Consider the following 27,651-nt stretch of genomic DNA (forward strand, 5'->3'; position numbering starts at 1 on the left):
GGTTTGGATGTTAAATACATGAACAGTGCTAATTAAAATACGGATGCTTAATTCTTAATGACTGTTCTGAACTGACAACACTACCCCATATGGCGACATGGTAATTGTGACTAGTGGGACTGTAAGACACAATTTTGGAAGTATCTTCTTCTTACCATGCCCTTGTAATGGATAACAATGCATGTAAAATACACTGCAGTACTGCTTCACAACTGTGCTGCAGATATTAACAGCCATGATGTGGATCCTTTTAATTAACCAAGAACTCCTTTTCTTGTTTGCCTTTTCTTGGAGGGGGACTGTTACAAAATAATTTGCATGTGCAAGAAAAGCAGCAACATGTAATTAACTCAGAGGTACATGCACCTTATGAGCTATTCCCAAAATGTAGTAAGCGGAACAAGAAATGAGTTAATGAACATGAAGATTTTTCTTTTTAAAGATGTGGTATTCCATAGTTTCTTACATTAAAGCCCTCTGCCTAATGCTATTTATTTATTGTTTATTTATTTACTGTAGGATGGTCGTTTGAGAGTAAATGATCAACTTGTTGCAGTAAATGGGGAGTCGCTTCTGGGCAAATCAAATCACGAGGCTATGGAGACACTGAGGCGCTCTATGTCCATGGAGGGGAACATTCGTGGGAGGATCCAGCTAGTAGTTCTCCGGAGACTGGAGGCACTAACAGAGGTGAACCAATATATGTATTTATTAGATGAATGACTTTCTAGTTTCAGTATTTTTGTGCAGAGGAGGTGATAGCCAAATTCATGGCTGCTGAGAGCTTATCCTGGCAGAATGAATTCCTGACTTCCTGGAGACAGGCAGTGGTTGATATCTCCTGAGCTTGCTGCTCCTGTTGAGGCTATGCTAAACATTTCCTCTTAGTTTGAACAGAACAGTTTGCCATTCTGATAAGTTTGAAAACAAAAGTAAATGTGATCCGAAGACAGATTAATGTGCTGATGTAGTTTTGACTGTTACTTCCTCAGGGGCAACAGCTGAGATACAGTTTGTTTGAATTCTTCTGTTTTTATTTGTTATCACGATTGCTGTCCTTCATGTGATTTGAATTTTACTTCACTCCTGCTTTTTCAATTTTTTTACTTTCATTCACTCCATATCCTTGTGTTTTTAATTCCACTTTTCTTTTTCTTCCTCACTGAGTTCACATAAATGTGCTCTTGCTTTATCCCTATTATACATGAATAGATGTGTATATGTGTATAATGGGTGCTCTAACTGCTCATCCTAGTTGTAGTTTTAACTCTCGAGTAAACATTTTAAGAGTTTTCACATCTGTTCCTTAATATTAATGTACTAATTGATTTGTGGTAATAAATAAAGTGTAAAGATTTCACTACAGAATTCCAAGAGACGATTTTAAGCTGTTTATTAGATAAATATTTCTAAAACATTTTTAAATGTTGAAAACAATCCTATTTTAAGTGTATTTGCATAAGATATAAAGGGGGAAGGCCCAGAGCCTTGTAGCCATAATTAAATCTTAATGTTTTCCTTCTAGGAGATGTATTTGTTTTATTTCTATCACTGAGTATGAATTCTGTTTAGAAGAGTATTACTTGCTGAACATTATGCTCTTTGCTGGGAGAATGCTTTGCATAGGAGTCGCAATCAATCTTGTTAGGAAAATATGAAAACCATTTATCTGTAATTCCAGCATATTTTATAGGAAAAAACATTTTTACTTTTTGTTGTGATACAGAATTTTGTATATAGTTGCATGTACAAACACGTTTCATTCATTGTGCTTTTCTGTAGCATAAGGTAGCTCAGCTTCTATTAAAGCACACTCTTGCAATTTTTCTTCATTTAGCAATAGTCAGATTTTTGGGGGAAAAAAAAAAAAAAAAAAAAAAAAAAAAAAAAAGGTAAAAAATCAAGCTCAAAAACTGCTTTCCAAACAAACATATTGGCCTGATAAAAATGAGGAAAATGAGGCTGCTTTTTGTAGGTAAGTGTATAGTTCTGTATAATATCCAGATGTATGAAAAAAGTAAATCATCTTGACTCATGCCCTATGAAGGATGCATGATGAGGTCTTGATTGAATCAAATTCATTTTAGACAGAAATTAATTTTTATGGGTTAGTCTTTAGGTTCAATTGTAATTCCATTTGAGTCTGGAGACCACAGCAGAAATGGGTTGTTGCCCATTCTTTTCTTTCACCAAAACAGCTTCCCAAGTAGTGCATCTCAGCCTGGTAGAAGCAGAATACATTTAGGAATGCATTACTGTTTTTATTGGTCAGGACACTAATGGAGGTCTTCCATGACAGCTATATTTTATAAGCTGAATACTCTAAATAGGCTGGTTACTGATCAGTTGTTGGGATATTGATTGTGTCATTTATCAAAGAGCTGGAAAAGCAGATACACTGTTGTTAATTTAAGGCTCCCTATCCTACTGGGTGCAGTCCTGACTGTTGCAAGGCTTAGTTTAGCTAGTAGTACTTGTGAGAAAGTAGTAACTGTGAGCCTATCAAAATGAGTAATATTACATAAAACAGTTTCCAGTAAGGAAAAGAACTCTAATTTTTAGTGTGCTGTGTTTGGCTGTGTTTCTGTACAAAGGCTCAAAATAACCTTTTTCAAAGGACTCATGGTGCATTAAGGAGGGGAGGATGTTTCTTGTGCTGCCTCAGCACCAAGACTACATTTGTAGCCATATCTTCACCACAAGCCATCTCTGTGTTGGTTCATGTTCTGTGCTGAGGTTCATATTTTGCCACTTAAAAAAACCCAAAAACTTATCCAAGAGCTTGAAAGGCAAATTACAAGTGATTTAACACACACTCCTTTCTCAGGCTCTGGTTTGCCACTTTGCTGCTTTTCACTAGCCAGTGCAGTGGGCATTTTGTATGGTTGTACAAATAAATGATAGGAGTTAGATACATGCACTTCTGTATATACAACCATGTAGCTTAAGGAATGATATACTTAGTGTAACATTTATGGAATAATGTGCACACAGATAAAAAATAGAAGCCAACTGTGTGTCCCTACGAAACAACAGATATGGGAAAACTGAAACGCTGAAGGTCATTCTGTTGAAAACTATCCATAATATTCTTCTGTGTGGGTTTTCTGTTTTCCCTGAATAACAAGTACAGAAGCATCTTTCTGAGCCTGTCCCAGTTTTAGAAACTGATTTTTTTTTTTTTTTTTAAATTTTTTTTTCCCCTTTTAACAACTGCTCAGGAGAGTAAATCAGATGATGTGGCATGGGGGTGGGGAATGCCGCAAAAGAAAAGCTGACTAGAGGTGTGACAGGAGTTTGTTTAGCTGCTAGCCAGAAGACCTGCGCTTGGGAGTTTGGTGTAACTCCTTTCTTGCAAAACTGCTCTAGTGTGTGATCATCAGAACATATGTACTCAGTCTCTGAGAGAAGGATACCAGCTGGCTGGCAGCAAAATACCATTGGCATTGCCTGTGTTCTTGTGTTGACAATGTCACAAGCTGCCCTCCCAGATGGAGAATTTGAATGAAACCAGTTGTGGGTCATAAAGAAAACACTTCTCTCTCTCTCTCTCACTCTCTCTCTCTCTCTCTCTCTCTCTCTTTTTTTTTTTTTTCTGCATTGCACCGTGATTGTTAGTTACTGCCTTGAATACTGTCTTATTTCATGATCAGCAACAACAGTCATTTGGAAGATGTCTTTTACAGTGTAAGCAGTGCACAGTGAACACATTACATTATGCTGTATTTCTGCACTGCCCATAGTGATGACTGGGTTTCTGCACTGTAGAACATTTAATTTTTTTATACAATGTATGGTTCTGTTTTTTTCTTTTCCTTAGGAACGCTTGGACAAGGGTGTCTATCAAAAATCAGCATTTGATGGGAGTCACAACTTTGCAGCTATTTCCCGACGCAACGGTGCAGTTCTTCAGCAATTTGTAAACTGTGGCCCTCAGGAAAGGATACAAGGTAGTCTTAGATATCTTTCTGTGCACTAAAATAAAGTGCTTTTTATCTTTTTCTTCCCCCCCCCCCCCCCCCCCCCCCTTGAAATCCAGAGCCACTAGAAAAAGCGTTTAATTAGAGTAAGTGCATACTATGTTACTTTGAGGCATGAAGATACAGAGAGGCTGGTAGAGCTGACTCAGAAGTTGTGAATTAGATTCCTGGCACAATTTCCAGTTTAAGTAACAGTTTCTAGCTCACTGCCCCAACACGTAAGGTTGGTTAAAAAACAAATGATGAGTGCAAAATATATGTTGTCAAAATGTTTATTTTCTATATAACTTTAATGAGTTAAAAGATTTTTATATTAAATGGCTAGATTTGTCCCGTGTTATTATCAATTAAATGAGTTTGTACAGAAGTGTGATATTCATAAATTATGCTTGCTTATTTTTAGCTAAAAGGAAAAAAATCTTCAAAGGTTAGAGCCTATAAACACCCTAACTTACCTACAATGAGGTTGTTTAAAAGAATGTACAAAGAACATCTGCATGTATGAGTATATGGAAACGTACCAGTAGGAGCTTTGAAGGCTGCATACTTTCCTGTTATCTTTCATTTCTAATGGCTTTCTGTGCTATCTGTTCGATTTGTACCTGGCTCAATGAGATACTAGATAGTTAAACATTTTAAATATTTGAGGTGATCTTGATGCTTTTAAACATATCCTTCAAACCAAGCATATGCTTCATGCTTAAATACTTTATGGTAGGGTAAGATAGATTTCTTTGTAGTTGAATTATGCCTGACTTTTCTCACTAAACAACTGTGGAACCTGGGTGGCCTAAAAAAAAAAAAAAAAAAAAAAAAAAGTAATTTCATACATGGATACATGGTTACAATGACTGTTGGGGGGAGCTTTTAACCTAAAACCAGAGACTGTATCTATGGCTCTAGAGAAATTCCCAGGTAATCCAGGTGTGAATCTTTTAAATGAAGGTTGTCCAGCTGTGATCAGAAAATCGGGATGAGGAGTTTTAATCACATTCATAAAACAGTGTTTTCAGTAGACACTGTTTAGTTGAAGTATAATTTAATGGTATGAAGATATTATGGCAGACAAGATATCTGTTTGAAGGGCTTATGGTTATTGATTTGCCCAAAGATTTAGAGAGCTTCTATTCTGAAGAATTTTTAGAACAATCAGTAAAATTCTGTAGGTATGTTTTCAATGATTTTTCTTTCATTCCTGGAATACATACAGCATCAGACCTCAGCCTGACAACCAATGCAAAACATTTTAAAAAAGAAATTAAAAAAATCACATTTTGTGGAAGCGAAAAAGGAAGAGCTGTGGATGGAACACAGAGCGCTCCAGTTCAGATTTGTTTTCAGTTGTTTAGTTGATCACTCGATTTATTTATTATTATGTTTTTCTGAGTGGGATGTAAGTGAATTTAAAAGGTAGATTTATTTATTTATTTATTTATTTATTTTAAACATTTTTAAGAGCATAAAAAGATAGAATCATTTGATTGTGGGACAGAGAAAGGATGCTCTGAAGGGCTGTTGGGGGCTATCATCAGGGAAGGCTTGGCATGGCTGGGGCTTCCAAAGGGACAACAAATGGCAAAGGCTTTTCTATCATTGCTGAAAACCTACTGGGAATATCATTTTATTGAGATCTCTGAAAAAGATTTGGCATGTGAAATAGTAAACTTTATGTGGTCTTGACAAAGAACCACACAGACTCCTTCAGCTGAAATTGTGTCTGAAATAGGATTCTAATACGAATTTTTTTCAGGTGAAAGAGATTTTGCTTCTACATTAATCGTGTGTATTGTAGAAATATTTCTCTAATTTTGAAGCCATAGTATTAATTACTGGAGGGCTAATCTTTCTGCTTTCCATGTCTGCCTGTCACTTGTTTCCAGTTACTGGTTCAAAAACATTATTTACATTGTTTCTTATATGAGTCCCTGAAGACAAATGTAAAGGCAAAGTACTGTGCATATGCACAACCTTATTTAACTCCGTTATGAACTTTAGGCTGTCTGTTAAAGAAATGAGTCACAGGCAGGGTACATTTCTTATGGCAGGCAAGAACAGCCCCCTGTTGTACACTGTTATGATGTGCCATCCAGATCTTGAATGTGAAGGTCCAGCTGGTACAGTATCACGTGCAAATAGTAATGAAAAGTAGAAGAGATTTTTAATGTAATTCTGGATCTAATGCAACAATTTAATGATATGGGTTGGATTAGGTTTAATAAAATGTCACTTTCTCAATTAATGTTTTCCAATAAGTTATTTCTATTATCATTCACTGCTCCTAACAATAAAACTCTTCTAAAAGCTCAGCAAAAATACACTTGAAGCTTGGCTTGCTAATACTGTTGTCTGTTTTAAAAGCTTTTTATTATACATGAGCAAGAAAAACTAGCGTCTAGGGAAAAGTAGTTATAGCCGAAACATTACATTTTTTTAATTTTTTTTTTTTTTTTCCTTGCCTGTGGATATTTAAATAAAGGGGGAGGGAGTACTGATCCAATATTGAATTGCCAGTGTTTGTTCTGTTTTTGCATGAATAATGCTTGCTGCCTTCAGGTCCTCACTTCTTTTGCTGCCAAGCTGTTGCACAGACTCAGTGGCTTTTTTTAGAAGAACCTCTTTGAGAAACAATACTTCAGTGCCAGCAGCTTTACGTTTCTGGTGCTGAAAGATTACTGGAATGTGTTTCATTAGAGATTCTTACATATTTCTTATCACTCTCTATTATACACGGTTATAGGGAAATGCCATCATCTCTCTGCTTAAGTAGTAGAATAATCATAAAATACCTCTGCTGCCACTGATGGCAGAGTCTGAGGTTATACAAGCATCAGTGTTTTCATATGTGTGATAATGTCAAAATAGAAAAATTAAGAAGTTATATTTTAGCTTTTGTGTGTAGATGTTATGTGTACCTTACAAAGTACCTCAAATTTAGGGATACTCTGGAAATACTGCCTCGTATGTTGTTATGTTGGCCCATGATGTCAGAGGTGGTGTGGCAGCAGAGATTGAACTTTCCCACCAGTACTCCATCACATTTTGGTGTGTGTGTGTCACAAGCAGAGGGGCAGTCTGACAGAATGGTATCTTACATGGAAGTGTGTATGAAGCAAAGGTGTGTCATTGAACTCCTCCGTGTGGAAAAAAATGGCACCTGTTGACATTCATTAAGATTTGCTAAATGTTTTTGGAAGCCAGACAGTGGATATGAGCACACAGGAAGTTGGAATGTGTGGGCAATGTTTTGCTAGTAGCAGTACCATCATAGGAGCTGTGAAACAGTGGGTTACCTCCACTGGTGTAGATTTCTTTGAGCACATTATGCAGGCTCCTGTTCATTGGTGAAAATGCATAGCTGATTGTGTTGAATAAATCCTAAGCCTCCGACATTCATAAGCTGATTCTTAAAAAATAGTTTTCCAAAATATATTCTTATATTACTTTTTGAGCAATGTAAGGATTTACTTTCCTAAACTGCTTAATATCTGAAAATTTAGTGCATTTTGTTACTGATTCAGCTATTCAGGTCGCTTGGGATTGGCTAAGATCTTTCCATGTTTGATCCTGCTTTAATTTTGTTGGCATCTATAGTTCCCTGTGGTCACTCCTGATTCTCCTGAGAAGATGATTGTTTTTCTGTTTCTTCATTTCTACTGCAAGAAAAATGCCAGTGAACCAGTGACTTAAACAGCATTTGTGATGTGACAAACCAATTTCTGTGAATCAAAGCTAATAAAACAATACAATCAGTACCATCCCCAACTATGATTGCTGGAGGCTGCTCAGAGGAAGAGGGTAAGACAGCAGGATAGGTAGGGTATGGCAGCATCATGCATATGTTTTATGCTTTGAGTAGTTTATGGTTTAGGAACTTCCTGAATCAGAAGTTCTGTGTAGACCATCAAGCTTTTGATACCTTCCTGTCTCTTCACCCATTTCTGTCTGTCTCTCTCTCTCTCTCTCTTTTTTTTTCTTTTTTTCTTTTTTTTTTTTTTCTTAGCTTGGTTTCCAAAACATTGTCATGGCAATGAGAGCCATGAGTTTATTGCACAGAAAAGCTGCTGCTTTGTGTTTTTCCTAGATGTGCTACTTGATAATTACACTGTTACTTGTGTAATTGCCTTCTTGTTACTGTGTGTGTGAGACAGCGGGAGCTTCTTTTTTACCTAGTGCATAGTTTTTATGATTTCATAGACTCCTTTTATCTCCCTTTTTATTGCTTGCTATTCTAGATGAAATAATCCCACTTCATGTCCAACTATCCTTACCACCTTTTCAGTATGTTTCTGAGTTATATGTACTACATCCTCTTTCAAATGGGTAGAATGAAAGCCTTACATGCTATTTAAAAATGAGACACACCATTAACTTGGAGAATGAGATGGAGTGTTTGGACTTTTCTTAATACTCTGAATGCCTCTTTACTTTTTGAATTCCTTTAGCATATATTCAAAGAACGATCCAGCCCACTTCTATGTTATTGTTCCCGGGTGCCAGTCGCCGATGAAATAGTCTTTGTGTATATGTCAAGAGTTTTTCCTTACTCCTGTGTGTATCACTTTGCAGTCACAAGCATGGAATTTCACCTATATTTTATTTCCTACTCCTGTACTGCACTGCTTTCTGCAGTGCTTCATAGTCAGTTTATTTTTGGCAATTCTGAATAATTTCACATTAGTAAAATCTTCTGATTTGCTTCATCTTTCAGATCATTTAATTACATTGAACAGCACAATTCCTCCTTTTTCAAAATGTTAATTTTACTGTAAGAACTCACCATATATTCCTGATGTTTTCTGTCCTTAAAGACCTGAAAGAACGTGATCTAAGTAAGTCAGGGTATGTGTATATTGGAAAGTTTTTTTTTTTTTTAAGATCTCCTCCTCATCTACCGACCTTCCATTTGCTCCAAGATCTCACTTCTCTGGAGTGGAGCTGGAGCTATTCCTTCTTTTTCTAATCTTTGGCGTGCTGTCCAGCCAATAGGAGACTCATTGTTTAGAGGATCCCTGAGCTAATAGTGTAGTTTTGTTGGTTTTGTTTGTAGTTCCCTAAAATTAAGCCAAACCAGCTTCAGTGTGCTTATGTAATAGATATCTTCTCCTGCAGTCTGGCTTAAGCCCCTCCCTTTAAACCATTTTTCTCACAAGTTAGACTCTGTACTAGGTACTAAGTAGTACTAAGACTAGTACTTTCAGGCAGCATTGTGCAAAGAACCAACCTATTCAGTGCAGCAAACCAGGTTACATGAAAATGTGATAGGTAACTGTTAAATCATTATCTTCCATTGAAACCCAAGGATTATTAAACGTACTTTTTTTCTAGTGAAGTTTCAGAGGGTTGAAGATGTATTCTACATTGAAAAATGTAGAGGCTTCTTATAAGATCACACCTTTATATTGAAAGGCCTGAATTTACAGGATGGTAATGAACTGGCCTGCAGCGGACACAGTGCTCATATTAAATGCTGCATGTATGTAAGTGTTGTTGCTTAGCAAACCACTGAGGGTTTAATTGAGTAGTTCATGTTTTTCTTGGTTAGAAGTAATTTTCTGGTGCGAACAAAATGTCTTCTGTAGAGGTAAAGAAGAAATTGCCTTAATAGCAGGAAAATGAAGATTGTAATTCAGAAAGACCTCTTCTCTTTGCCATGGAATAACAGAATTTTTTCTTCTCCTGAATTCTTTGTTGAGAACAGCTCTCTGCTGTGCATGAAGGATGGTAAATGCTCCCTGTCAAAGGAAAATAAAGCATGAACTTTGAATCAGTGATGATGCAGCTGTACAGTAGACATGAAAATTTCTTACACTCAACTTCACTATGAGCAGAAAGTTTCCCTGTATTTGTCTTTAATTATGCATATGCAAATCTGAAAATCAGCTCTTCAGGAAATCCCAAGGGGCATATTTTCTGCTTGGTATGATTTTAATTCTAGTGTGTTCATTTAGGGGTTTGAATAATTTGTGAGTTGTTTCAGAATTGCTTACGGCCTCCCAGTCCAGTTATTGATCAGCGAACTGGTACCATAACTTCTTTATGCAGCTTTTAAAAATTTTTTTTAACAGACACCCCCTTTTTTTCTTAATTTCAGAGTTGCCAGTGTCAGACTGTGGCAATTGTGAAAATGAAACTCCTCCACCTCTGCCACCACACCCTAGTGAGGATCTGCTGAATGAGGATCATAACCATAGGTTGGAGTTCATCTATTCTTCATATTTACAGCCCTGATTGCTAATCAATGATTATGATAGTGTGGTTCTAATCAATTCTAAAATTGCTTATTATTTTGCAAGAATTTGTACTATTGTTTTTACAGTTGCCTGATCCTTTCAAGCTGACAACATTTTTCTGGCATTTTGTGCTTTCCTCGTTCGCTGCTCTGTGCCTCCTCTCTAAGATCTATGGGTCACATACTGAGCATGTGGTCAGTAAAACAAAAAGAATCCAAAAGCATAAACCCAAATAAAAAAAAAGTGAGGCATAGGTGCATTGCCTGAAATGACTTAAAGCTTTAGAAGCCCTAATCAAATCCACTGTGTATGATCATGGATCTTCTTATACAGCATCTCAGCCAAAGATATCTTTGAGCTTAGAAAATTGTTTCACTAAGTGTGAACATTTAAATGTATAGGAAAAAAAAGTTAACAATGAACATTTTGCCAATTAGAAAAGTATTGGGTAGGTTATTCAGATATTTTAAGAACGTTTGTTTTTTTAAGTGCTTGATGTGCATGGTGTCAACTACAGGCCTTAATTTCCCTTGCTAAGTACAGAAGTAGTGCAAAGAAAAAAAAAAAGTGATAAAGTTAATGCTGTGACTTATCCCATGACTTAAGGGCATGGAATTCTCTCAGATAGCACAGGTTACACATACATCAGCCTACTGTACTTTCAGTATGGGAAAACTGAGCATTGAGCATGGTTTACTTATTTTGTGTGTAGTCACATTTGAGATAGTCATGTGACTATTTTGTTTTAGGGGAAAGCGGGGAGCATACCTTTCAACAAAAGCTTAGTTGTACTTCTGTCCTTGTGCGTATTGACGTGGTTACAAACTGATCTTTAAATGACCAATTGTGGATAGTATCAGAGAACAAGTGGTTTTTTTTTTGTATCTAAGGCTACCTCAAGTTCTTCCTTATACTACCAGTCAGTAATTTTATTATAGTGATTTCATATTTTTTTGTCTCCCAAGCATGTAGGTATGACATGGTAAACAAAAAGAAAAATAAATAAAACTCTGCCTGGACTAATGGAAATCTCCATTGAATTCCCAGCTGCACTTGTTTTCCAGAATCAATTGCTAATTTTTCTGCAAGCTGGGAGCAAAAACATTCCCTTAAATGATGATGATGTATTTGGAGGATGATGTATTTAAAGGCCCCTTCTGCCTCCTTGACTTTTTTTTCCCCAGTGCTGTATTGGTTTTCCACTTGGATCACAAGTTGTGTTGAAATTGAATTGCTGTGGAAAGTCAAGCAGTTTTCACTTAAAATGAATTATGGTGAAATGAGCAAACTGAAAGTCCTTCAACAACAACAAAAATGCAGGATGCTGTAAAACTGTTTTGATTGAAGATTTCAGAAACGACTGTTTTAATTTGGGAAGTTTTTGATTATATATTAAAAAAAAATATATCAAGTATTTAAAAACAAAAACTACCCATTATCTTAGGTTTCTTCAGAGAATTATGATGCTCCTCCGTCTTTAGCTTCAGCCAAAGTGCAAGGTGGCTGTAAGCTTCTAGAACAACTTTAGATTAACAGATGAAGAACATTTGGAAGAGGTACATTGGTAATATTTTTTGCCCTGCTTTCTTTAGCGTATTATTTGGAAATGCAGTGGTAAAATGGAACTAACACACACACACACAGAAACGCCATAGCAAGGACTTGTGTGTACCTGCTTTCTTCTGCTTAATAAAATACAAATTGTGTAAAAGCAGCAGTTATCTCTAAACATTTACATTTTTATTTGCATTTGCAATGAAAAACAAGTGACTAGAGGTGCTAAGTCTCACAAAGGAAACTTGAGGATCAATAACTGATTTTAAAATGCATGGCTGCAAGCAACTGAAAAGAAACACATGTATAGTGTGCATGTTTTAATTAGATCGCTTGTTTTGAGCTGGTGCCTAAATATTTTACATCATCTTTTTTTCTGCAGCCCTACCATAAATTCAGCAGCGTATTTAGCAGATCAGCACATCAACTTCACATCTTTGACACCAGCCAAGCAGTCTGAATCAATTAATCTGAAAGCCTCAAAAAGCATGGATCTGGGTAAGAAGGGGTGGGGTGACACATAGGTCAGCTTTTTAGCCTCGGCACATCTGTACCATCTCTGTTTCTTGCTTTTGTTTCTTAAACGCAGACATCAGAGAGTAAGTTCTGCAGAGGAGCTGTGGTGATGGGGACAGTGTTCTGTCTCCTGTAGTATCTTAATTACGAGTACCTTTTTCAGGTGCATACAAGAAGAAAAGTGTATTTCTCTTTTCTTAAAGTCCACTCTATCTATTGTATTGAAATCTTCGCTGAGGAAAAGAAGGGATCTTCTGTAAAAATGGGCAGAAAGAATAACTGTACAAGTTCTGTTTGTCTACAAATATAGCAAAACAGCAATAATGTTTGTTTTTTTTTTTTTTTTCCATGTAAAATATAAGTGATTTCCAAACTACTGTGGACAAAGGCTAACTTTCTTAAAACAAATTGTATGTTTTTCATCAACTATGACAAACATAGGCAATCAAAGCACCACAGTAAATCTTTATAAATGCTTGAAGAGTGGTAAGGTCTTCTACCCATCAAAGCTGTGCAGAAAATCTTACAGGATGGGTGAAACAAAGTAAATGGTTCTTTCAATATTGATAAAGCATATTTGAGTGAAAAATTGAGGGGTTATTGCAGCTGAAAACTGTGTCGTGTTTTGATGATAGTTCAAGAAAAAATTGCAAGGTTCTTAAGCCGTGAAGAAACCAAATAAGCATGCCTTTTGCCTTTTAGTTCTTTGTGGTACTAGTCCTTTATCTTTTCCTTTCAGATTAAACTGCTGAGGGCAGTAACTTAGGGAGCTATCATTAGGGTGTGCTTGACAGTAGATTTGTGTATTGTTGGATCAGACTTCATAGACAATGAATATATTTTTATATTGTGTTGGGATAACCTTTCGTGATAGGTTTTTTTTGTTTTTTGTTTTTTCTTTCTTGTAATGTTCATATTTGGTCTTAATTTTTGTACTGTTGTTTTTATTGTCTTAATCTTGTAATATTATTTTAATGTACCATTAAATGTGTGCACTTCTGTAATGGAGTGCTAGAAAGTTGAAACAGTAACACATGGTAAGGATGATTTAGGGCAGTTTCTTAGGCAAATAACACTTCAATTTTGAAGTTACTGCATGACCTGACCAGAAACGCATCCTTTTGCATTCTGGTCCACCCTTTTGACAATGAAGTATTCATTAAATGGATTTATTTATTTATTTATTTATTTTTTATTTTTTATGTTTTCTTGTTGGTGTTTAATGTTACTGCACGTACTGAAGAAAGAAATGAAAGAAATGCTCCCACAGAAGTCATTATGAAAGAATGCTTGTAAGCAGCAATATAATATTAGTCAATGAGAATGTGCTTGTGAGCATGTTCTGAACTACTAGGTAATTTGAACTTCCTTTCCTCCAGATCTGTGCTCATTTAAATTGTAAGATTCAAAGCAGTATGAGCAATTTGCTTTTGATACACGCATGATGCTTTGAGAATGTACCTGGTTTACTAAAATCATAGTGATTAAAAAATAAAAATGAGTGTGTAGATGTCCTTAATGTCTAAAAAAAATAATAAAAATTGTTGCTTGTAGAAGGTAGTTGTTGAAAACGCAAGTAAAACCAAAGGGATAATGATCAGTCTGATTGGAGACACTCATGTTTTATCCTCCTTGTGCACAATGATGCGATAGACATGTGTATTCTGAAGTTAAACCTGACAGGATTATTTAAAGAGCTGGTGGAAGGAATACGTGCAACTGCACGTGTGGAGATTCTGTTTGCTGGTTTTAAAAAACAAACAAAACAAAACAAAAAAACAAAACAAAACAAAACAAACAAACAACTAAATTTCTACTTTTTTAAGGAAATGTGCCTGATATTAATCATTTTGTTAAGGCTGCTATTTATTTACTGGGAAAAAGGCCTCAGAAAGAAACCTGAGTATTTCTACCTGATAGAAAAATGAAGCTAGGACCTCTTACAGACATTCTTTAGTAAGTAGTGAATCTCTGTGTTCAGTTTTCTACTTTATAAAAGATTTTAATTGAAAGCTTTTGTCTGGAAGGGTAAAGGGAAGAGAAAGATGAAAATCTGAGTTAAAGAACTGCAATATAAACACTGCTAATGCAACTAAAATTTCAGTAATTTGATACCTAAAACTTTGCTTCCAAATAGAACACTCATATAATGCACATTCCAAAGCGTATTTTTTGATGAAGAGAGTTATTATTTTGCTTTTATATTTCGTGTATTATTTAACTGCAGTCATCACCCATAGTAAGTTCTCATCCCAACATGCTGCTGAGTACCCATTATTGATTTCAGCTGAGGCTTGCCAGCACAAAAAAAAAAAGTTGCAAAGTGCTGCTGTGTTTATTTTTCAGATGCGGAGTTGTAGGTTCTATAAATGACTTGTTGGTACCTCAAAGAAACTTTACAGCAGATTCAAAATAACAAATTCTAGCAGGAAAGCTTTGCAACTTCACAAAATGTGACTAAAATGCAGTTTCTTTCCCTTAAAATAAAATAGTCTCTAAACTGGGTGTCGCCACAGATGCGGAAAGACATAGCCTGTCTGTCCTTAAAGGTGTAAGGTTCAGAAACTGCCTGGATATCTTTAGACAAAAACAACATCCTAGTATCTTTACAACGGAATTGCTGTAATTTAGAGTATAAATGTGAAATGTGTACTGCTATCCACTGGTAAATCATTGCACTTTACTTTGGGATATGTTTATAATACATCAGTTGCATAGATGAAAATGGAATGGATTACATGATGGTATCATCTTAAGAAGGATCATGAAAGGCAGGTAACAAGTTTAAACATGAGAACCTGAGAATCTAGGCATTGCTACAGACTGCGGACCTAAAGACTGTATACTGAATTTCTTAGATTGGGGAGGTAATGAAATTACAAAGGATCTTCTCATTTTGATGAGCGTTGATGTGTGCTCAAAAGGCAAATTTGTTAAATAAAGACTAGTGTGTAATTATATGGATTCACAATAGGAACCCACTTAAAATCATTGTTTATCTTTTTAGCTGTATATACACTGGTGACTCCAAAAGTAATGCCTCCTATTTATTTCCATGGAAGCTACAAAAGATTCAAAGAGCACAATAACATTATTTGACAGAGCAAATTCTGAGCTGCAAAACACTATTTTTCAACAGCCATCACCATTAGTTTTGCATTTTTGCCAACAGTGAATATGTGTATGCGTGTCATGCTTGTAAAAATCTGTATGGCTGTCTGGAACATGGTTTAGCTTTTGCATCACTGTCACTACTGCTGTTTACAAAATCATAATCATTGTATTTGTAAATTAATGCCCTCAGTGAAGAATATATACCCTCAGTAAAGAAAAGTAATGTAGGATTGTACAGTACTGTTAGCACATAGCATCACCATTTCGCGTATCAAATCTTGCAATGATTGCAAATGCAGTGAGAGCTGTAAGTTACTTGTCAGTAGGAATAAATGGTTTGGTTTGTTGATGAATGGCATGTTTCTGTGTTGTTGATTGGACAGTTGAACAGGAGCAGAAGACATGAAATGCTGACACTTGATTGTACTGGCAGGGCTCGTGTGTGTGCTTGAATTGTATGAACTGGCATGAATAAAAAATGGCAGTGGTGTGTTTGGTCTCCATTTAACTGCAGATGAGTCAAATTTTGCTTGGATACACTTTAAAAAAATTGGTAGTATGTGTGTGATACTGTTGTAGAATATATATAAAAAAAAACAACAAAAACAAAACAACACAAAAAAACAACAACAAAAACTATGAAGCAGCTATAGTGTTCATGTGGTATGTGCAGAAAATCCTACTTAGTGTGTATAGATGTCTTTATACCAAGTTTATGAGGGCAGCCGAAATGTTTGCAGTGAGTCTTGATCACTTTAGCATCCATCCTTGAGGGCGGCAGTCAAAGGCTTTTTAAAATTTACTGCTTCATTCAGAATGTTTGGGTACAGATTAGTTCTGTCTCAGCTATAAGTCCTAATGTACTTCCCTGCTGCCATGTTAAGGCAATGACTGTACTTTCAGGGTTAGTGGTAGAATCCGTATCCTGTGTTCTATGGTATACATTTTCTTTGCCTTGTCTACTTTCATTTTGAACTGGTGACAAAAGAACACCACCCCGCATTTCCTTTTATTAATCATGGCACTTGAAAAAGCATTCAATTGGTTGCATGATTTCTTATGGATAGCAGTGCTTGAATATATTAGCAGGAAAAAGAAATGGCCTTTTACCATGACGTCAAGAATTTGTGCAGTTCAGTCAATGTCTGACTTGGAGTATTTGCTTGTACTGATTAGATTTAGACTGCTTGCCAAGTCCGGACCTGTGCTTACAGAACCATGTTAAAAACTAGTGATACAAATTCAGAAATGCTGGAAATAAATTCGGTGTTGTGCCTTCCCACTTCAAGAGTAAGTGGTACTTTCTTTCATTTAGTTGCAGATGAAAATGAAGAAATCATTGTCTTCTATACAAGTCACTGAAATGACCATTTTCCCTTTCCTTCTATACACACAGATTTTCCCACATATTAGCATGCTTTTCTAGAAAGAAAAAAAAACAAAAACACTTCTGTCTAACAGTTCATCAGAATTCATTTTCAGTAGTGTTTTTTCTTTCTTTCAACTACATTACAAAGGAGACAGAAGACCAATATGGATTTTATTGTGTTGTATTAAAAGAAAAAAGTAAGAGAAAAAGGAAGGCAAGAATATTTTATTTATCTCCAGCACTTTTATTTTCCATAAATCTTTATGCACAGGAATGATTTAGGTTATGCAGAAATAGAACTGTAGCCATGGGAATTGTATTCAAAAACATGGAAGTGTGGCTTGTTTTAACCTGAAGCAGCATGAAATTGAATCATATGAGTATATAGCAATTTTGTTGTATATCAATTCAGGCAAAGTGCTTTGTAGATTTTTACTTAAGGATGTTGGTATAATGACCCATGACTGCTACCCCAAGGTACTCTATCTTCTTTTCCCCATGAAGAAAAAACCCATAGGTCCAAACTGATTAATCTCTAAAGCCTGAAGAAGTAGGAAGATCCTTTACTTGATTTTAAATATGAGTGAAATATGATATGCTAAAACAGAATTTGACCTTGGTGCATATTTATTGAGGATATCAGCCAACTTCATTTATGTACTTAAGAATAATTATTAATTGAATATGCAAGATATGAGGTATTGGAGTATTCTGCCATAAAGCCACTATGTTAGTGTATGCTCATTCCTTTGTTTACAAAGGAGTGCATTAGATAATAGTTCCTCCTTTAAGGACACCTCAAAATAGAGGGATGCTTATGGAAGGATGTGGGAAATACAATTGATTCTGATTCCAAATTTGGATATTGTAATAAATATCTAAAAGATAGCCACATGAAATCGAAGCAGAACTGATGGGGACTGCTCTGCAGTTAAAGCAATGATTTGATTCTTATGCAACTGAAAGAATACCTTTAGTAGGCCTCCAAAAGTGTTTTGCTATTTTAAAGTCATTATTTTTTTTAATCAGGTTACATTTATGGAAACAACCTTAAAAACTGCATTTAGAAGTTAGTTATGTTCATAGGAACATAGCTGTTGAGAAGATGGGCCAGAATTTGAATATGATTTTCAGTGTTACTGGATTATAATGATAATATGACAATCATCTCTTGGAACGAAAGGCTTCTCAGACACGAGGATGTCTTAAGTTTAGGAAAACCAATGATGTGCATGGCTGTGGTTGTCTTAGGAATCAAAGGCCAGAAAATACTCAGGAGGTTTTTTAGCTCATGTCATGAACAGCTTTGTAGTACTGCCAGATACATCTTTTCTGAGATTAGAGTAGATACATCTTTTCTCAGACTGCAGAATAAATTTTTTGAAATGAACATGACATAGTTCTCTTAGTTTATATAATTTTCTAATTTCAGATCTGCAAGTAGGAAATTAAACAATGAGTTATTAAGTAATAAGGACACTGTGAGGCAAAATTGAAAATGAGTTTATTCTATATGTTAAGAAATATTTTCAGCAAGGTCACTTCTTTTACTCGGTTCAGCACCAAGTCTGTGTTGATGCATTTGAGGGGAAGGTGAATTGTGGTAAAAGGATGTGTGTAGACAAGTCGTAGTGTTTAGTTTCTTTGACTGGTTTTGTAGAAACCTCTTAGGATTCAAGAATGCTGCGGAGCTGACTGGGGATGTCAGATGTACTGCTGGTGTTAGAGCTGAGAAAATGGTAATGTGGTTTTGGTGGTAGTTTCTTACGGAACTTTAGTCTCAGTTTGAAGTAGGTTGCTCTTTTAAGGCACTTGCACAATAGAAGTGCTAGTGGGAAAAAACAGCAATTAAATTAGTGTATAGTTACTATAAGAAAGTAAGTACAGATTACAATGAAGGCATATTTTCAAGTCAGCTTTAAGAACACTTGGTTTTAAATCTGTTCCCTATCAATGTTCTCAACAAATGAATGACAGATTAGATTAGGAATTTGTGGTTTAACCCTGGGAGTGTGGAAGACGTGTTAATGATGTGTGGAAGAAGTGTAGTGGGGGAGCTGGATCAGTTTCAGCCCTGTACAGTTTCACTTGAACAGAGGTGAGAAGAGATTAGAGAGGACAACAGAGGTGTAAAAGAAGCAGTGATGGCATCAATTAGCAGTGTAACCTTCAAGAATGAGAGATTCTTGTGCTACTGGAAGAAAGTGAATAATTTGTATAATGCTGGCAGTGAAAATTGTAAAACAACATTATTTTCTGAAAATAGAAAAATTTCCATTTAAAGATGCATATGTCTAGTGTGCAGCATCAACTGTACTGATGGTTCTTAAATGACACATAGTAGAGACAGCAAACTTAGACTTTTGTAATTTCCTTTCTGTTTGCTGATATCCCAGGTGGAGACCAGAGATGAGTGGTGTCCATCAGGGTTCTGCACTGGGATGAGCACTGTCTAGTATTTTCAGTGTTAACATGGGCAATGAAATTGAATGCACCCTCAACAAGTCTGTGGATGTCACTGAACTGAGAGGTGCAGTTGACACTCTGGAGGGAAAGAATAATATCTAGAGGGACCTGGACAGGCTTGAGAAGTGAGCCCACACAAAACTCAAGAAATTCATCAAGACCAAGTTCTGAGGTTGTGCACTGAGGCTGGGGCAATTCCACATATCAGTACAGCCAAGATGATTGAGAGCAGCTCTGCAGACTTTGAGGGTACTAGTGGATACATCAAAAGAAACATGGTCAACAGATCAGTGAAGTGATTCACTCCTTCTATTCCACCTTCATTAGTTGCCTGAAACCAGCTGTGAGGCCCTCAACACAAGAGACTGTCTTAGAACAGGTTCAGAGAAGGCCACAGGGATGCTCGGAGGGCTGGAGAACAGGCAGAAAGAGTTTGTTTTTCCCCAGGGAGACCTCATTGCAGCCTTCCAGCACTGAAAGGGGATCTACAGGGAAAGGTGAGGGAGGATCTGTAAGGTTTAATTACCATTAACAAAGAGTAGAGGAAATTACTGAAGGAAAAGATTTTAAGACTCCAAGTTTATCCTTCTTAACATTCTCAGTTTATTGGTTCAGTAGATTCTGATATAAAAGTCTGTGGTCTTTGTATACAGAACTACAGTGAAAACCCAGAACAGCCAACAGCATTTTCGAAGTGATGGTTGTGAGCCAGCATTTGACATTCTCTGTGAGTAATTTATGTCACTCCTAGAAGGGGAAACATTTCACCAATAAATATGGCAGGAGAATTATGTCATTGGCACTATCATTGACTAAAATTAATTGATGATGCAGTGCCTTCATTATGCTGAAAGGACTGGGTACAAATACAGTCCACTGGAAAAAAAACAGTGACCAATTTGTCACCTTTCTTTATTTTCTAATGTTTATGCCATAGAAACTGACAGATTCTAAGAAGCATAGAAGCACCATTTGTGTATGCGATTTGGGAATATGTCCATTGTTAATTAACTGTAAGAAATTTTGTATTGGGCTTCCAACCAACTGATAATGGAAATTTGTTCTCCAGGAAATACTTTTTAGGCATTCTTATTTCCCATTTATTGTAATTTTTAGTCCTTGTTTGCTTGTTGTGCAGAACTACAGTTGGTTTTCAAAGGCATTTGTTAGTTTGTCCAAGAGAAATTTTAGAAGTGCAATTTAACTTCCACTCATTAGAGGATTTAAGTAGCTATTGGGCACTGTGGCAAATCATTCAAAAAAGACACTGAGTTGAAGAGCGTTATCCTCCATCTTGTGAATAGCAGTGACTCCTTGTTTTGGGGGATAAATAGGATAATTGTACAAAGAAAAAAGAGGAAAACCTATTATCACAGCTGACTGCAGCATTCCTTTGTGCTTCCCTAAACAACAGTTTGGAAGTAGTTTGACCTTTCAACTTGGTCTGTGTTTAGATGCAAACTCTTCTTGAGGCAGCACATAGGATTTGTTGTGTACAGAACCATTGGCAGACATGCAGGTTACATTGGTTATCTTCAGTGGGGCACAGAAATGGCAACCAAAAGATTATATGGAGAATACGGATGCTTTCTGGTTGCTTTTACTGCTGTTGAACATCACTGCCTGGTTTCTTAAAGCAAAGCAGCCTTCTAGGAAATTACCTTAGGAAATTCTAAAACAACTGATTATGCCTAACTTACAGCTTGTTTGGTTTTTAACCTTTTTTTTTTGGTTGTAGGCATTTGCTTGTCTTAGTGATGTTCTATTTTATATGATCTACAATCTTGCTGGTCCCGAAATCATTCTCATTTAAAACACGGGCAATGACTGTGGGTCTGGCTTCTGTGATGACAGTGCAGCTCCTAAATAGTAGAAGTTGGATTTAAATGAGCTTGCATGTTTTATGCTCCCAAATACTGATAACTTCATGAACTAACATCACCTGGAGTTCAGGAGCATTTCAAAATGTAAAGTGTTTGACTGACCAGTTCAGGAGAATTTTCTTCTTTGACTGTATAAACTTCATTGCGCTGATCTCTCCCTGATTTTTTTTAACGTATTGGGTGCAACAATTCTACCTCATGAATACGCAGTGTTCGGAGTGTTCCCATAAAAATAGTTGCAGTTGAAAATTTGTTGTAAATGTCTTTCTGATACACGCCAGTCAGACACTGCGAATTCTGACTGTGATCCTCTTGAGCTGAAATTTTTCATAGTTAGTTGCATTGCAATTTCTTTTTGATGTTGCAGTAAGAAAATGTTTCTTTTTACTGGAGTGTTGAGGGTAGGCAGTATATTTTGCTTCTTTAAAATCTTTCAGGTGCCTTTCTGCAAAGGTGAACCAACATTAATGTGAACTTAAGAAATACATTTCTATTTAGCACTTGCATTTTTCCAGAGCCAAGAAGGACTGACAGAAAAATATTACTTCTGTTGTAAATGACCAATTGCATCAGTTTTGAACATCATGTGAAGCCGTACTCAAAAATGCTATTTTGTGAAACAGGACATCTTGCATATTTGATAAAATCTCCAGTTCCAAAAATTTCAACTTATGCATGCATAAAGCAGTTGAAGAAAATGGCTATTTATTTCCCATTATTCTTTCCTTCTTTTCTGTCATCTTCTGTTTGTTCCCTAAGGAAAAGGGATGCTAATGAGTGGAATTCTCAAACAGCAGACGTGTCTGTGCCACTCTGTTCTAATGAGAGGTGGATACCCTCCAAATTACTGCCTAGGCTTAATACCTCATGAAATGAAAAATATCTCATGGAAAGGCCAACATTTTGTACAAACTGATATCAATCTTCTATGTTTCTGCCCTGCAGTTTGTGTGTGTTTAAATGCATAATGCTAACCTTGTTTTCTGGTAGGATTATTTTTCATTTCCTAATCATTTTATTATTCCTTCTTTCCCTTCAGTATTAAAATCTAATTTTTGCATGTGAGGTTGGTCTGTACAGTATGATTAACTCAAATGGTTTTACCCCTTCTAATAACTAAACTTAGTTTCAGGCGGAGCCAGGCATCAGCATGGTTTTAAGAAATGCTGTGAACCTTGGGATCTATTATTTTTCAAGCTCCTATGTATTGTAACGTAGCCTACCCCAACTAATTATCATTTATTACAGTGATTGCTGTTAGTGACTGCTATAATTAAAGTTGCATATCAGTTTCCATTATAATCCCTTGTTTTCACACAGTTGTATGATTTGCCAAAGCATTAGACTTTAGGACAAAAGTTTTCCATGATAGCATTCTCCTCAGAGGTAAATTCTGGGGGAGGAGAAAGAAAAATTGGAACTGTCTTATAGAGAGTCCTTGTCTGGGCATTTTGAGTTGTAGAATCAGCTAAATTGTGAAGCAAGAAGCTGAATAGTTACCATCATTTCAGGGTACTCGGAAAACATAGAAGTTAAAGGATCAGGAATACAGAACTACCTTGAATTTTGACTACTCTCACTGTATTGCCTTTCAGTATCTCTGCATAACACTGCAAACAGTTGTTAGTCTTACTTTATTTGCATCTACATCTCATAGCATCGTTTAATGATGTTAATTTTAGTGATGGGAAATGTTTGGCAGTCAGCTTAGAGAAGTAGATATAAGATACAACAGTCAGATGTTGATTCTTGATTCCAGTCCTAAACCTGGCACTGGTTTTTGGTTAAAAAGCTTTCCTAAAAGCGAGATGGGGAGGGCAGCAGAAGATAACACTTTCTATGATTATTTTCCTAATAATAGCTGCTAAATGTCAATAACTGCTGCAAAGCTCTTCCATAGGTAGAAAATGGCATCTTTCTGTACTGCTGCAGATAACCCCGTCTGCAAACTTTTTATGGTGACCACTATATAAAGAATGTGTAAGTTCACATTTACAGTGGTTTGAGCATGACTTGACAATTTATTACATCGTATAAAGAAATCACATTTTAAGGTATAATATAAGGGAGTGCTTGGGCAGACAGAGTGAAGGATAAGCTTTGAAGCTTAACATTCATTTCCTGTTCTTGTTTTATCATCCCTAACATTATATTTGCACCATTTCTTTGCATAGAATTCATTTTAAGAAATAGTGATTGGTTCTTCCAGCCAGCCCTCTGGGACAGTGTATTAATTATTTTCATGAGATATATGATAATAAACTGAAATACAGTAGAAATGACAATATTTGTTACATTCAGAAATTGTTTCTCCACTACTGTCTGCAAACTTACTGCTATAAACATCTGTCTTTATAAGATGTTGTGAAATTCTACGCAGGTATGATTAACTGAAAAATAAATCAGAGCATCACAAAAGCACAAGCCTTCAGAAAGATAATCTTTTTGGAGACCTCAGTGTCTGCAGAGGGTCCTGTGAGTCAGTGAGATGTCTTGTGCATGACAAGCTTTCCACATCTGGATTCTTTTTACCAATTGAGGTCTTTGATCTGAAAGTGTTACAGCTCTTGTATGCCCTGTAATTTGTCTGGCAAGATGAGTTATTTACAAATGCAATTGCTCTTCTGACAACTCAGTTTTGAGAATGTAAATGCTGGGTCCTAATCTGTAACCCACAAGGACTGCTGGTAGTACTTTTATTGGTTTCAGTGAGCTTTGATTCAGGTTTCTGGACTTTGAAGTGCCCCAGGTGGATTAGGTGGGTTAAAATAAATAAATAAATGCATTTTTTACAATTGATTATAATTTAAAGATTTAGACTGCTGTGCATCTGAAATAATTTGACAGTGCTTCAAAGGTGTGTGAATTTCAATAGGTTTCTGATCTTTGTCTCTTTTCTTTTATTCCTACAGTGGCAGATGAAAGCAAAGTTGGTTCCTTGGCTGGACACAGATCGGGTAAGCTATTCTGTTTTGGAGGAAAAGCCAGCAGTAATATGGCCAGTAAGTGAAGTCAGCCTACACAAACTGTGGTGCCTAAATGGGTTGCAAATTAAGTCATTACTTTGTATTCTTCAATTCTGGGTTGTGCAGCAATGAATTAATAATATTCTTTGCCAAGCAGCATATGTAGCTGAGTCATTTTCAGGAAGAGATATGTCTCTTTTATTTCAGCTTAGGTGTTGCTAACTGAAGAAAATGAGGGTTCACACATCATGTTGTGGCTTAAACAATAGAAACTTTGAAGAACGTCATTTTTCTTTTTCTCCTTGCTTCAAGTTCCACTTCCACTACCAGAATTACTAAGGATAACACACATACAAAAAAAAATTCTATAGTTAAAAAAAGAAGTCAGAGTTTTTCCTTCCATCATGCTTATGCCGTAGAGATTACTGTTACCACACCACAGTACTGTACAACTTGCAGTTCTTAGAGGAACTTCTAAGGAAATGCTGTAAGACTGTTATTTTTCACAAGGCACGGATAAGCTGACATGAGAAACCTTGAAAACTTCCTAGAAAACTCAAGTTATTCAGCGATCTCTTTTAATGTTAGGAAGCCCTGAAGTTTCTGGCTGACCCTTTTCTGTATGATTGCATGTTGGCTTTTTCCACTCCTTTGTCAGAACTAAAAAGCTGAGTTTGGGTGAAGGAAGGTCAGCTATGAGAATTCCTGGTTGTTTATGATATTCCTTCCCTGTACAACTGGGTGTCCTCCTTTGGTTTTGTTATCTTGTAGTTCTCTAGTATGGATTTTCCTTATCTGAAGACCTTTTCCTGAACTTAAAGTAGACAAATTCTTTTTACATTCTTTTGGCTTCTTTCCTAAGTCTGTGAGCCTCATGGATTCTCTTTCTGAATAAAGAGCTAGTTCATATGTCTTGAAACATTATTGCTCCTGTGGAGGAAAAAAACATCTTTCAACTTCTTGTTTTGGGAATGTGAAAGCTTCAAAGAAAGGATCTTGTCAAGTAGGAGAAGCGAGGGGTGTTGCCCTTGTGTTTTTTGTTTTTATTTGGTTTTGTTGTTGTTGTTGTTTTCTTTTAATTCTATGCAGAGAAATTACTACAAGCATGCAATATCATGCAGTATTCCAAAGATCACCAGAACCAGAAGCCTTGCGAGATCAGAAATCTTTGTCAGTCAGTTATTACAGACTTATTAAGCTGTACACCATTTTTAGCAGTATTTGATCTTTCTTCTGCATACTTCTCCAGATTATTGAAAAAGTGCCTTTCAAATCTGTTCGTTTGAAGACACCTAAGAATTTTATATGAAAATGTGGATCCATGCTTACTGACTTTTGTCTCATTTGCTTTCCTTACCTTCCATCGACCTCTTGCCTGTAGTTCAGATCTTCTTCTAATAGGCTAAAATCTCTGTGGTCAGCAGATCAACTAAGAGCCAGAATTTCCTACAGATTGTCTTGTCTGTCTTTCTTTTTCTGTGCCTCCTTTAGAATAAAAGGAAGTAGCTGCTTCTGAGAAGGATGGAGTGCAAAGTAATTTCTTGGTTATGTCCACTTTAAATATTCTTCAAATAATGTTAAAACATTATTTTCCCCTTTAAGATTCCATTTCTTATGCTTTCATGAAAAGAAATCAAGCTGCACTTTCAGCTTTCTTATTGTTCCATTAAAGGTTTGTTCAAGAGCATGGAGTTCTTTTTACCTGATCTCTTTTTACTGTTTGATATTTGGAATTTGTATCATGTACATATGTTTCTGGCACTCTGTTGCCTTGCACAACTCTTATTGTAACATCTTTCATTTTGCTGCCTTCCTGTAGACACCCTTTTAAAGAAAGCTCTAAGGGAGATATTGCAGCTTCTTGTGCTGGGAGCAAAACACTTAATTTCTCATTATATAAAGAAGAGTTTCCATCCCATTCTAGACTTCAGGAAATTAAACATATTTCTCTACAGAATTAATTATCACCTACTGACAATCAATGCAATTATCCCTTCTCTCCTTCAACATGACTTGTTCTATGAAATACACAGATGAGTAATTCTCTCTGGGGAAATATCCTTTCTGTTCCTTCTGAGGCAGTGGCTATTGAAGGATTTTGTCCCAGCTTTTGCTACAGCTCCTGTATCCCTTGCACGTTACATGTTACTGAGCTCAGGAGTTAGTGTTCATTTCTTAAAGTGTTACCACAACTCTGCAGAAGACCAAGGAGTGAAAAGTATTTGCTGTGCATACCGTCTTCCTGCCCTTTCATATACTGCACCCACAAAAAGCTGTTCCATATTCTTTTCCATATAAAAAAATAGATCTGAAGAGCATCTGGATATACACTGAAACTATACATGTTGCATGGGAAGATGACTGGAGGATCATTCTTGTATTTTACCTTCACAGAAATGCAATAGAAATGCTTCAGTGAATTCTGGTTCCCAATAGTGGGTCTCTTTTCAGAGGGGTACTCCTGCAAAGCTTACAGGTGTTAGTGTAGTTGCAAATGCATTCTGCAGTACCATTGCACAAGCACTGGAATGCTATGTTGATGTGGCCTACTTTGTCCTTTTGGGCAAAGTGTGTGTGCAAGATATCCTCTCTCCCTAAATTCTGTAAGGAGGACTTTTTTCCACTGCAGTCTTCCCTGTGCCTAGCAAAAGTGTGCCTGCATTCCTTAAACACAACTCCACCCATAAGGATGAGAAGCAGACAAGTGGGGACTCCATATTAGAGCAGAGCAAATTCATGGAGATGAGAAGTCAGTGAATATGACCTCTGTTTTTCATGATCTCTTTAGCATATTAGAAAAGTAGTTACAGAACAGCTAGGGAATGGCAGGATTGTTTTTACAACACATGTAACCTGATTTATATTGAATACAGAATACTGAATTCTTTGCAGCTATGTAGTTTTTTTGTTTTTTTTCCTTCCAAATTTTTTTTTCTTTTTTTCTTTTTGATTTATTGCTTAGAACACTTTTAATATGTATTGACTGTCTGCTGAGGTCTCTGCTGACACAGCTCTTTCAAATGATGCAGTGCTGGAGAAAAGCTGATGAGTCTTTCTTTATGAGCTCTGACATATTAATTAGCAAAATGGGCAAAAAAGCTTTCCTATTTTTATTTTAATGTCACTAGACCATGCTTTTGGCTTGGATTATGTTTGGAGACAGTTCTGAGACAAGATGAGTTGCAGATCTTATTTTCTTGCTGGTTTCTATGCAGGGGATGTAACACTGGGCTATGAATTGCTACTGGCACTATTGAGTGCTGTAGGGTAGCTCTGTTACCAAGCTGAGTCTTTTGCTACTTTATGTTAATGCTGTACGGCAAGGGGTACCTACCCAAGTAGGAAAGGATCCTCTGGGGTAATTTGAAGGATGCATTTTGTCAAATAATGTCCCCTATTTTACATTTTATTGATGCTGTGATTACATGGTTATAGTTCAACCTTGGGTAGGATCAGCATTCTGGGAAAGTAGGTTAGAGGAGGCGAGTATATTGTTTAATCCTACAAGGTCGGGGCTTTGGTGAGAGCTGAGTGTCAATAGCTCTGTTAGATTCCAATCTGTACTGCTTTGTG

At 36.3% G+C, this 27,651-nt stretch overlaps 1 protein-coding gene across 3 annotated transcripts in view; it reads left to right on the forward strand.

Moving 5' to 3' along the window:
• Positions 1–27,651, forward strand: part of PARD3B (par-3 family cell polarity regulator beta) — a 361,423-nt gene that overhangs the window by 176,450 nt on the left and 157,322 nt on the right. For all 3 annotated transcript variants that reach the window (XM_072341851.1, XM_072341853.1, XM_072341852.1), the window contains 5 exons: positions 520–690; positions 3,821–3,950; positions 10,072–10,171; positions 12,147–12,262; positions 24,025–24,069. In XM_072341851.1, coding sequence (XP_072197952.1) covers positions 520–690; positions 3,821–3,950; positions 10,072–10,171; positions 12,147–12,262; positions 24,025–24,069 — 562 coding nt within the window. The remainder of the gene's footprint in view (positions 1–519; positions 691–3,820; positions 3,951–10,071; positions 10,172–12,146; positions 12,263–24,024; positions 24,070–27,651) is intronic.

Source organism: Excalfactoria chinensis, chromosome 7, assembly GCF_039878825.1.
Source record: "Excalfactoria chinensis isolate bCotChi1 chromosome 7, bCotChi1.hap2, whole genome shotgun sequence".
Taxonomy (NCBI): domain Eukaryota; kingdom Metazoa; phylum Chordata; class Aves; order Galliformes; family Phasianidae; genus Excalfactoria; species Excalfactoria chinensis.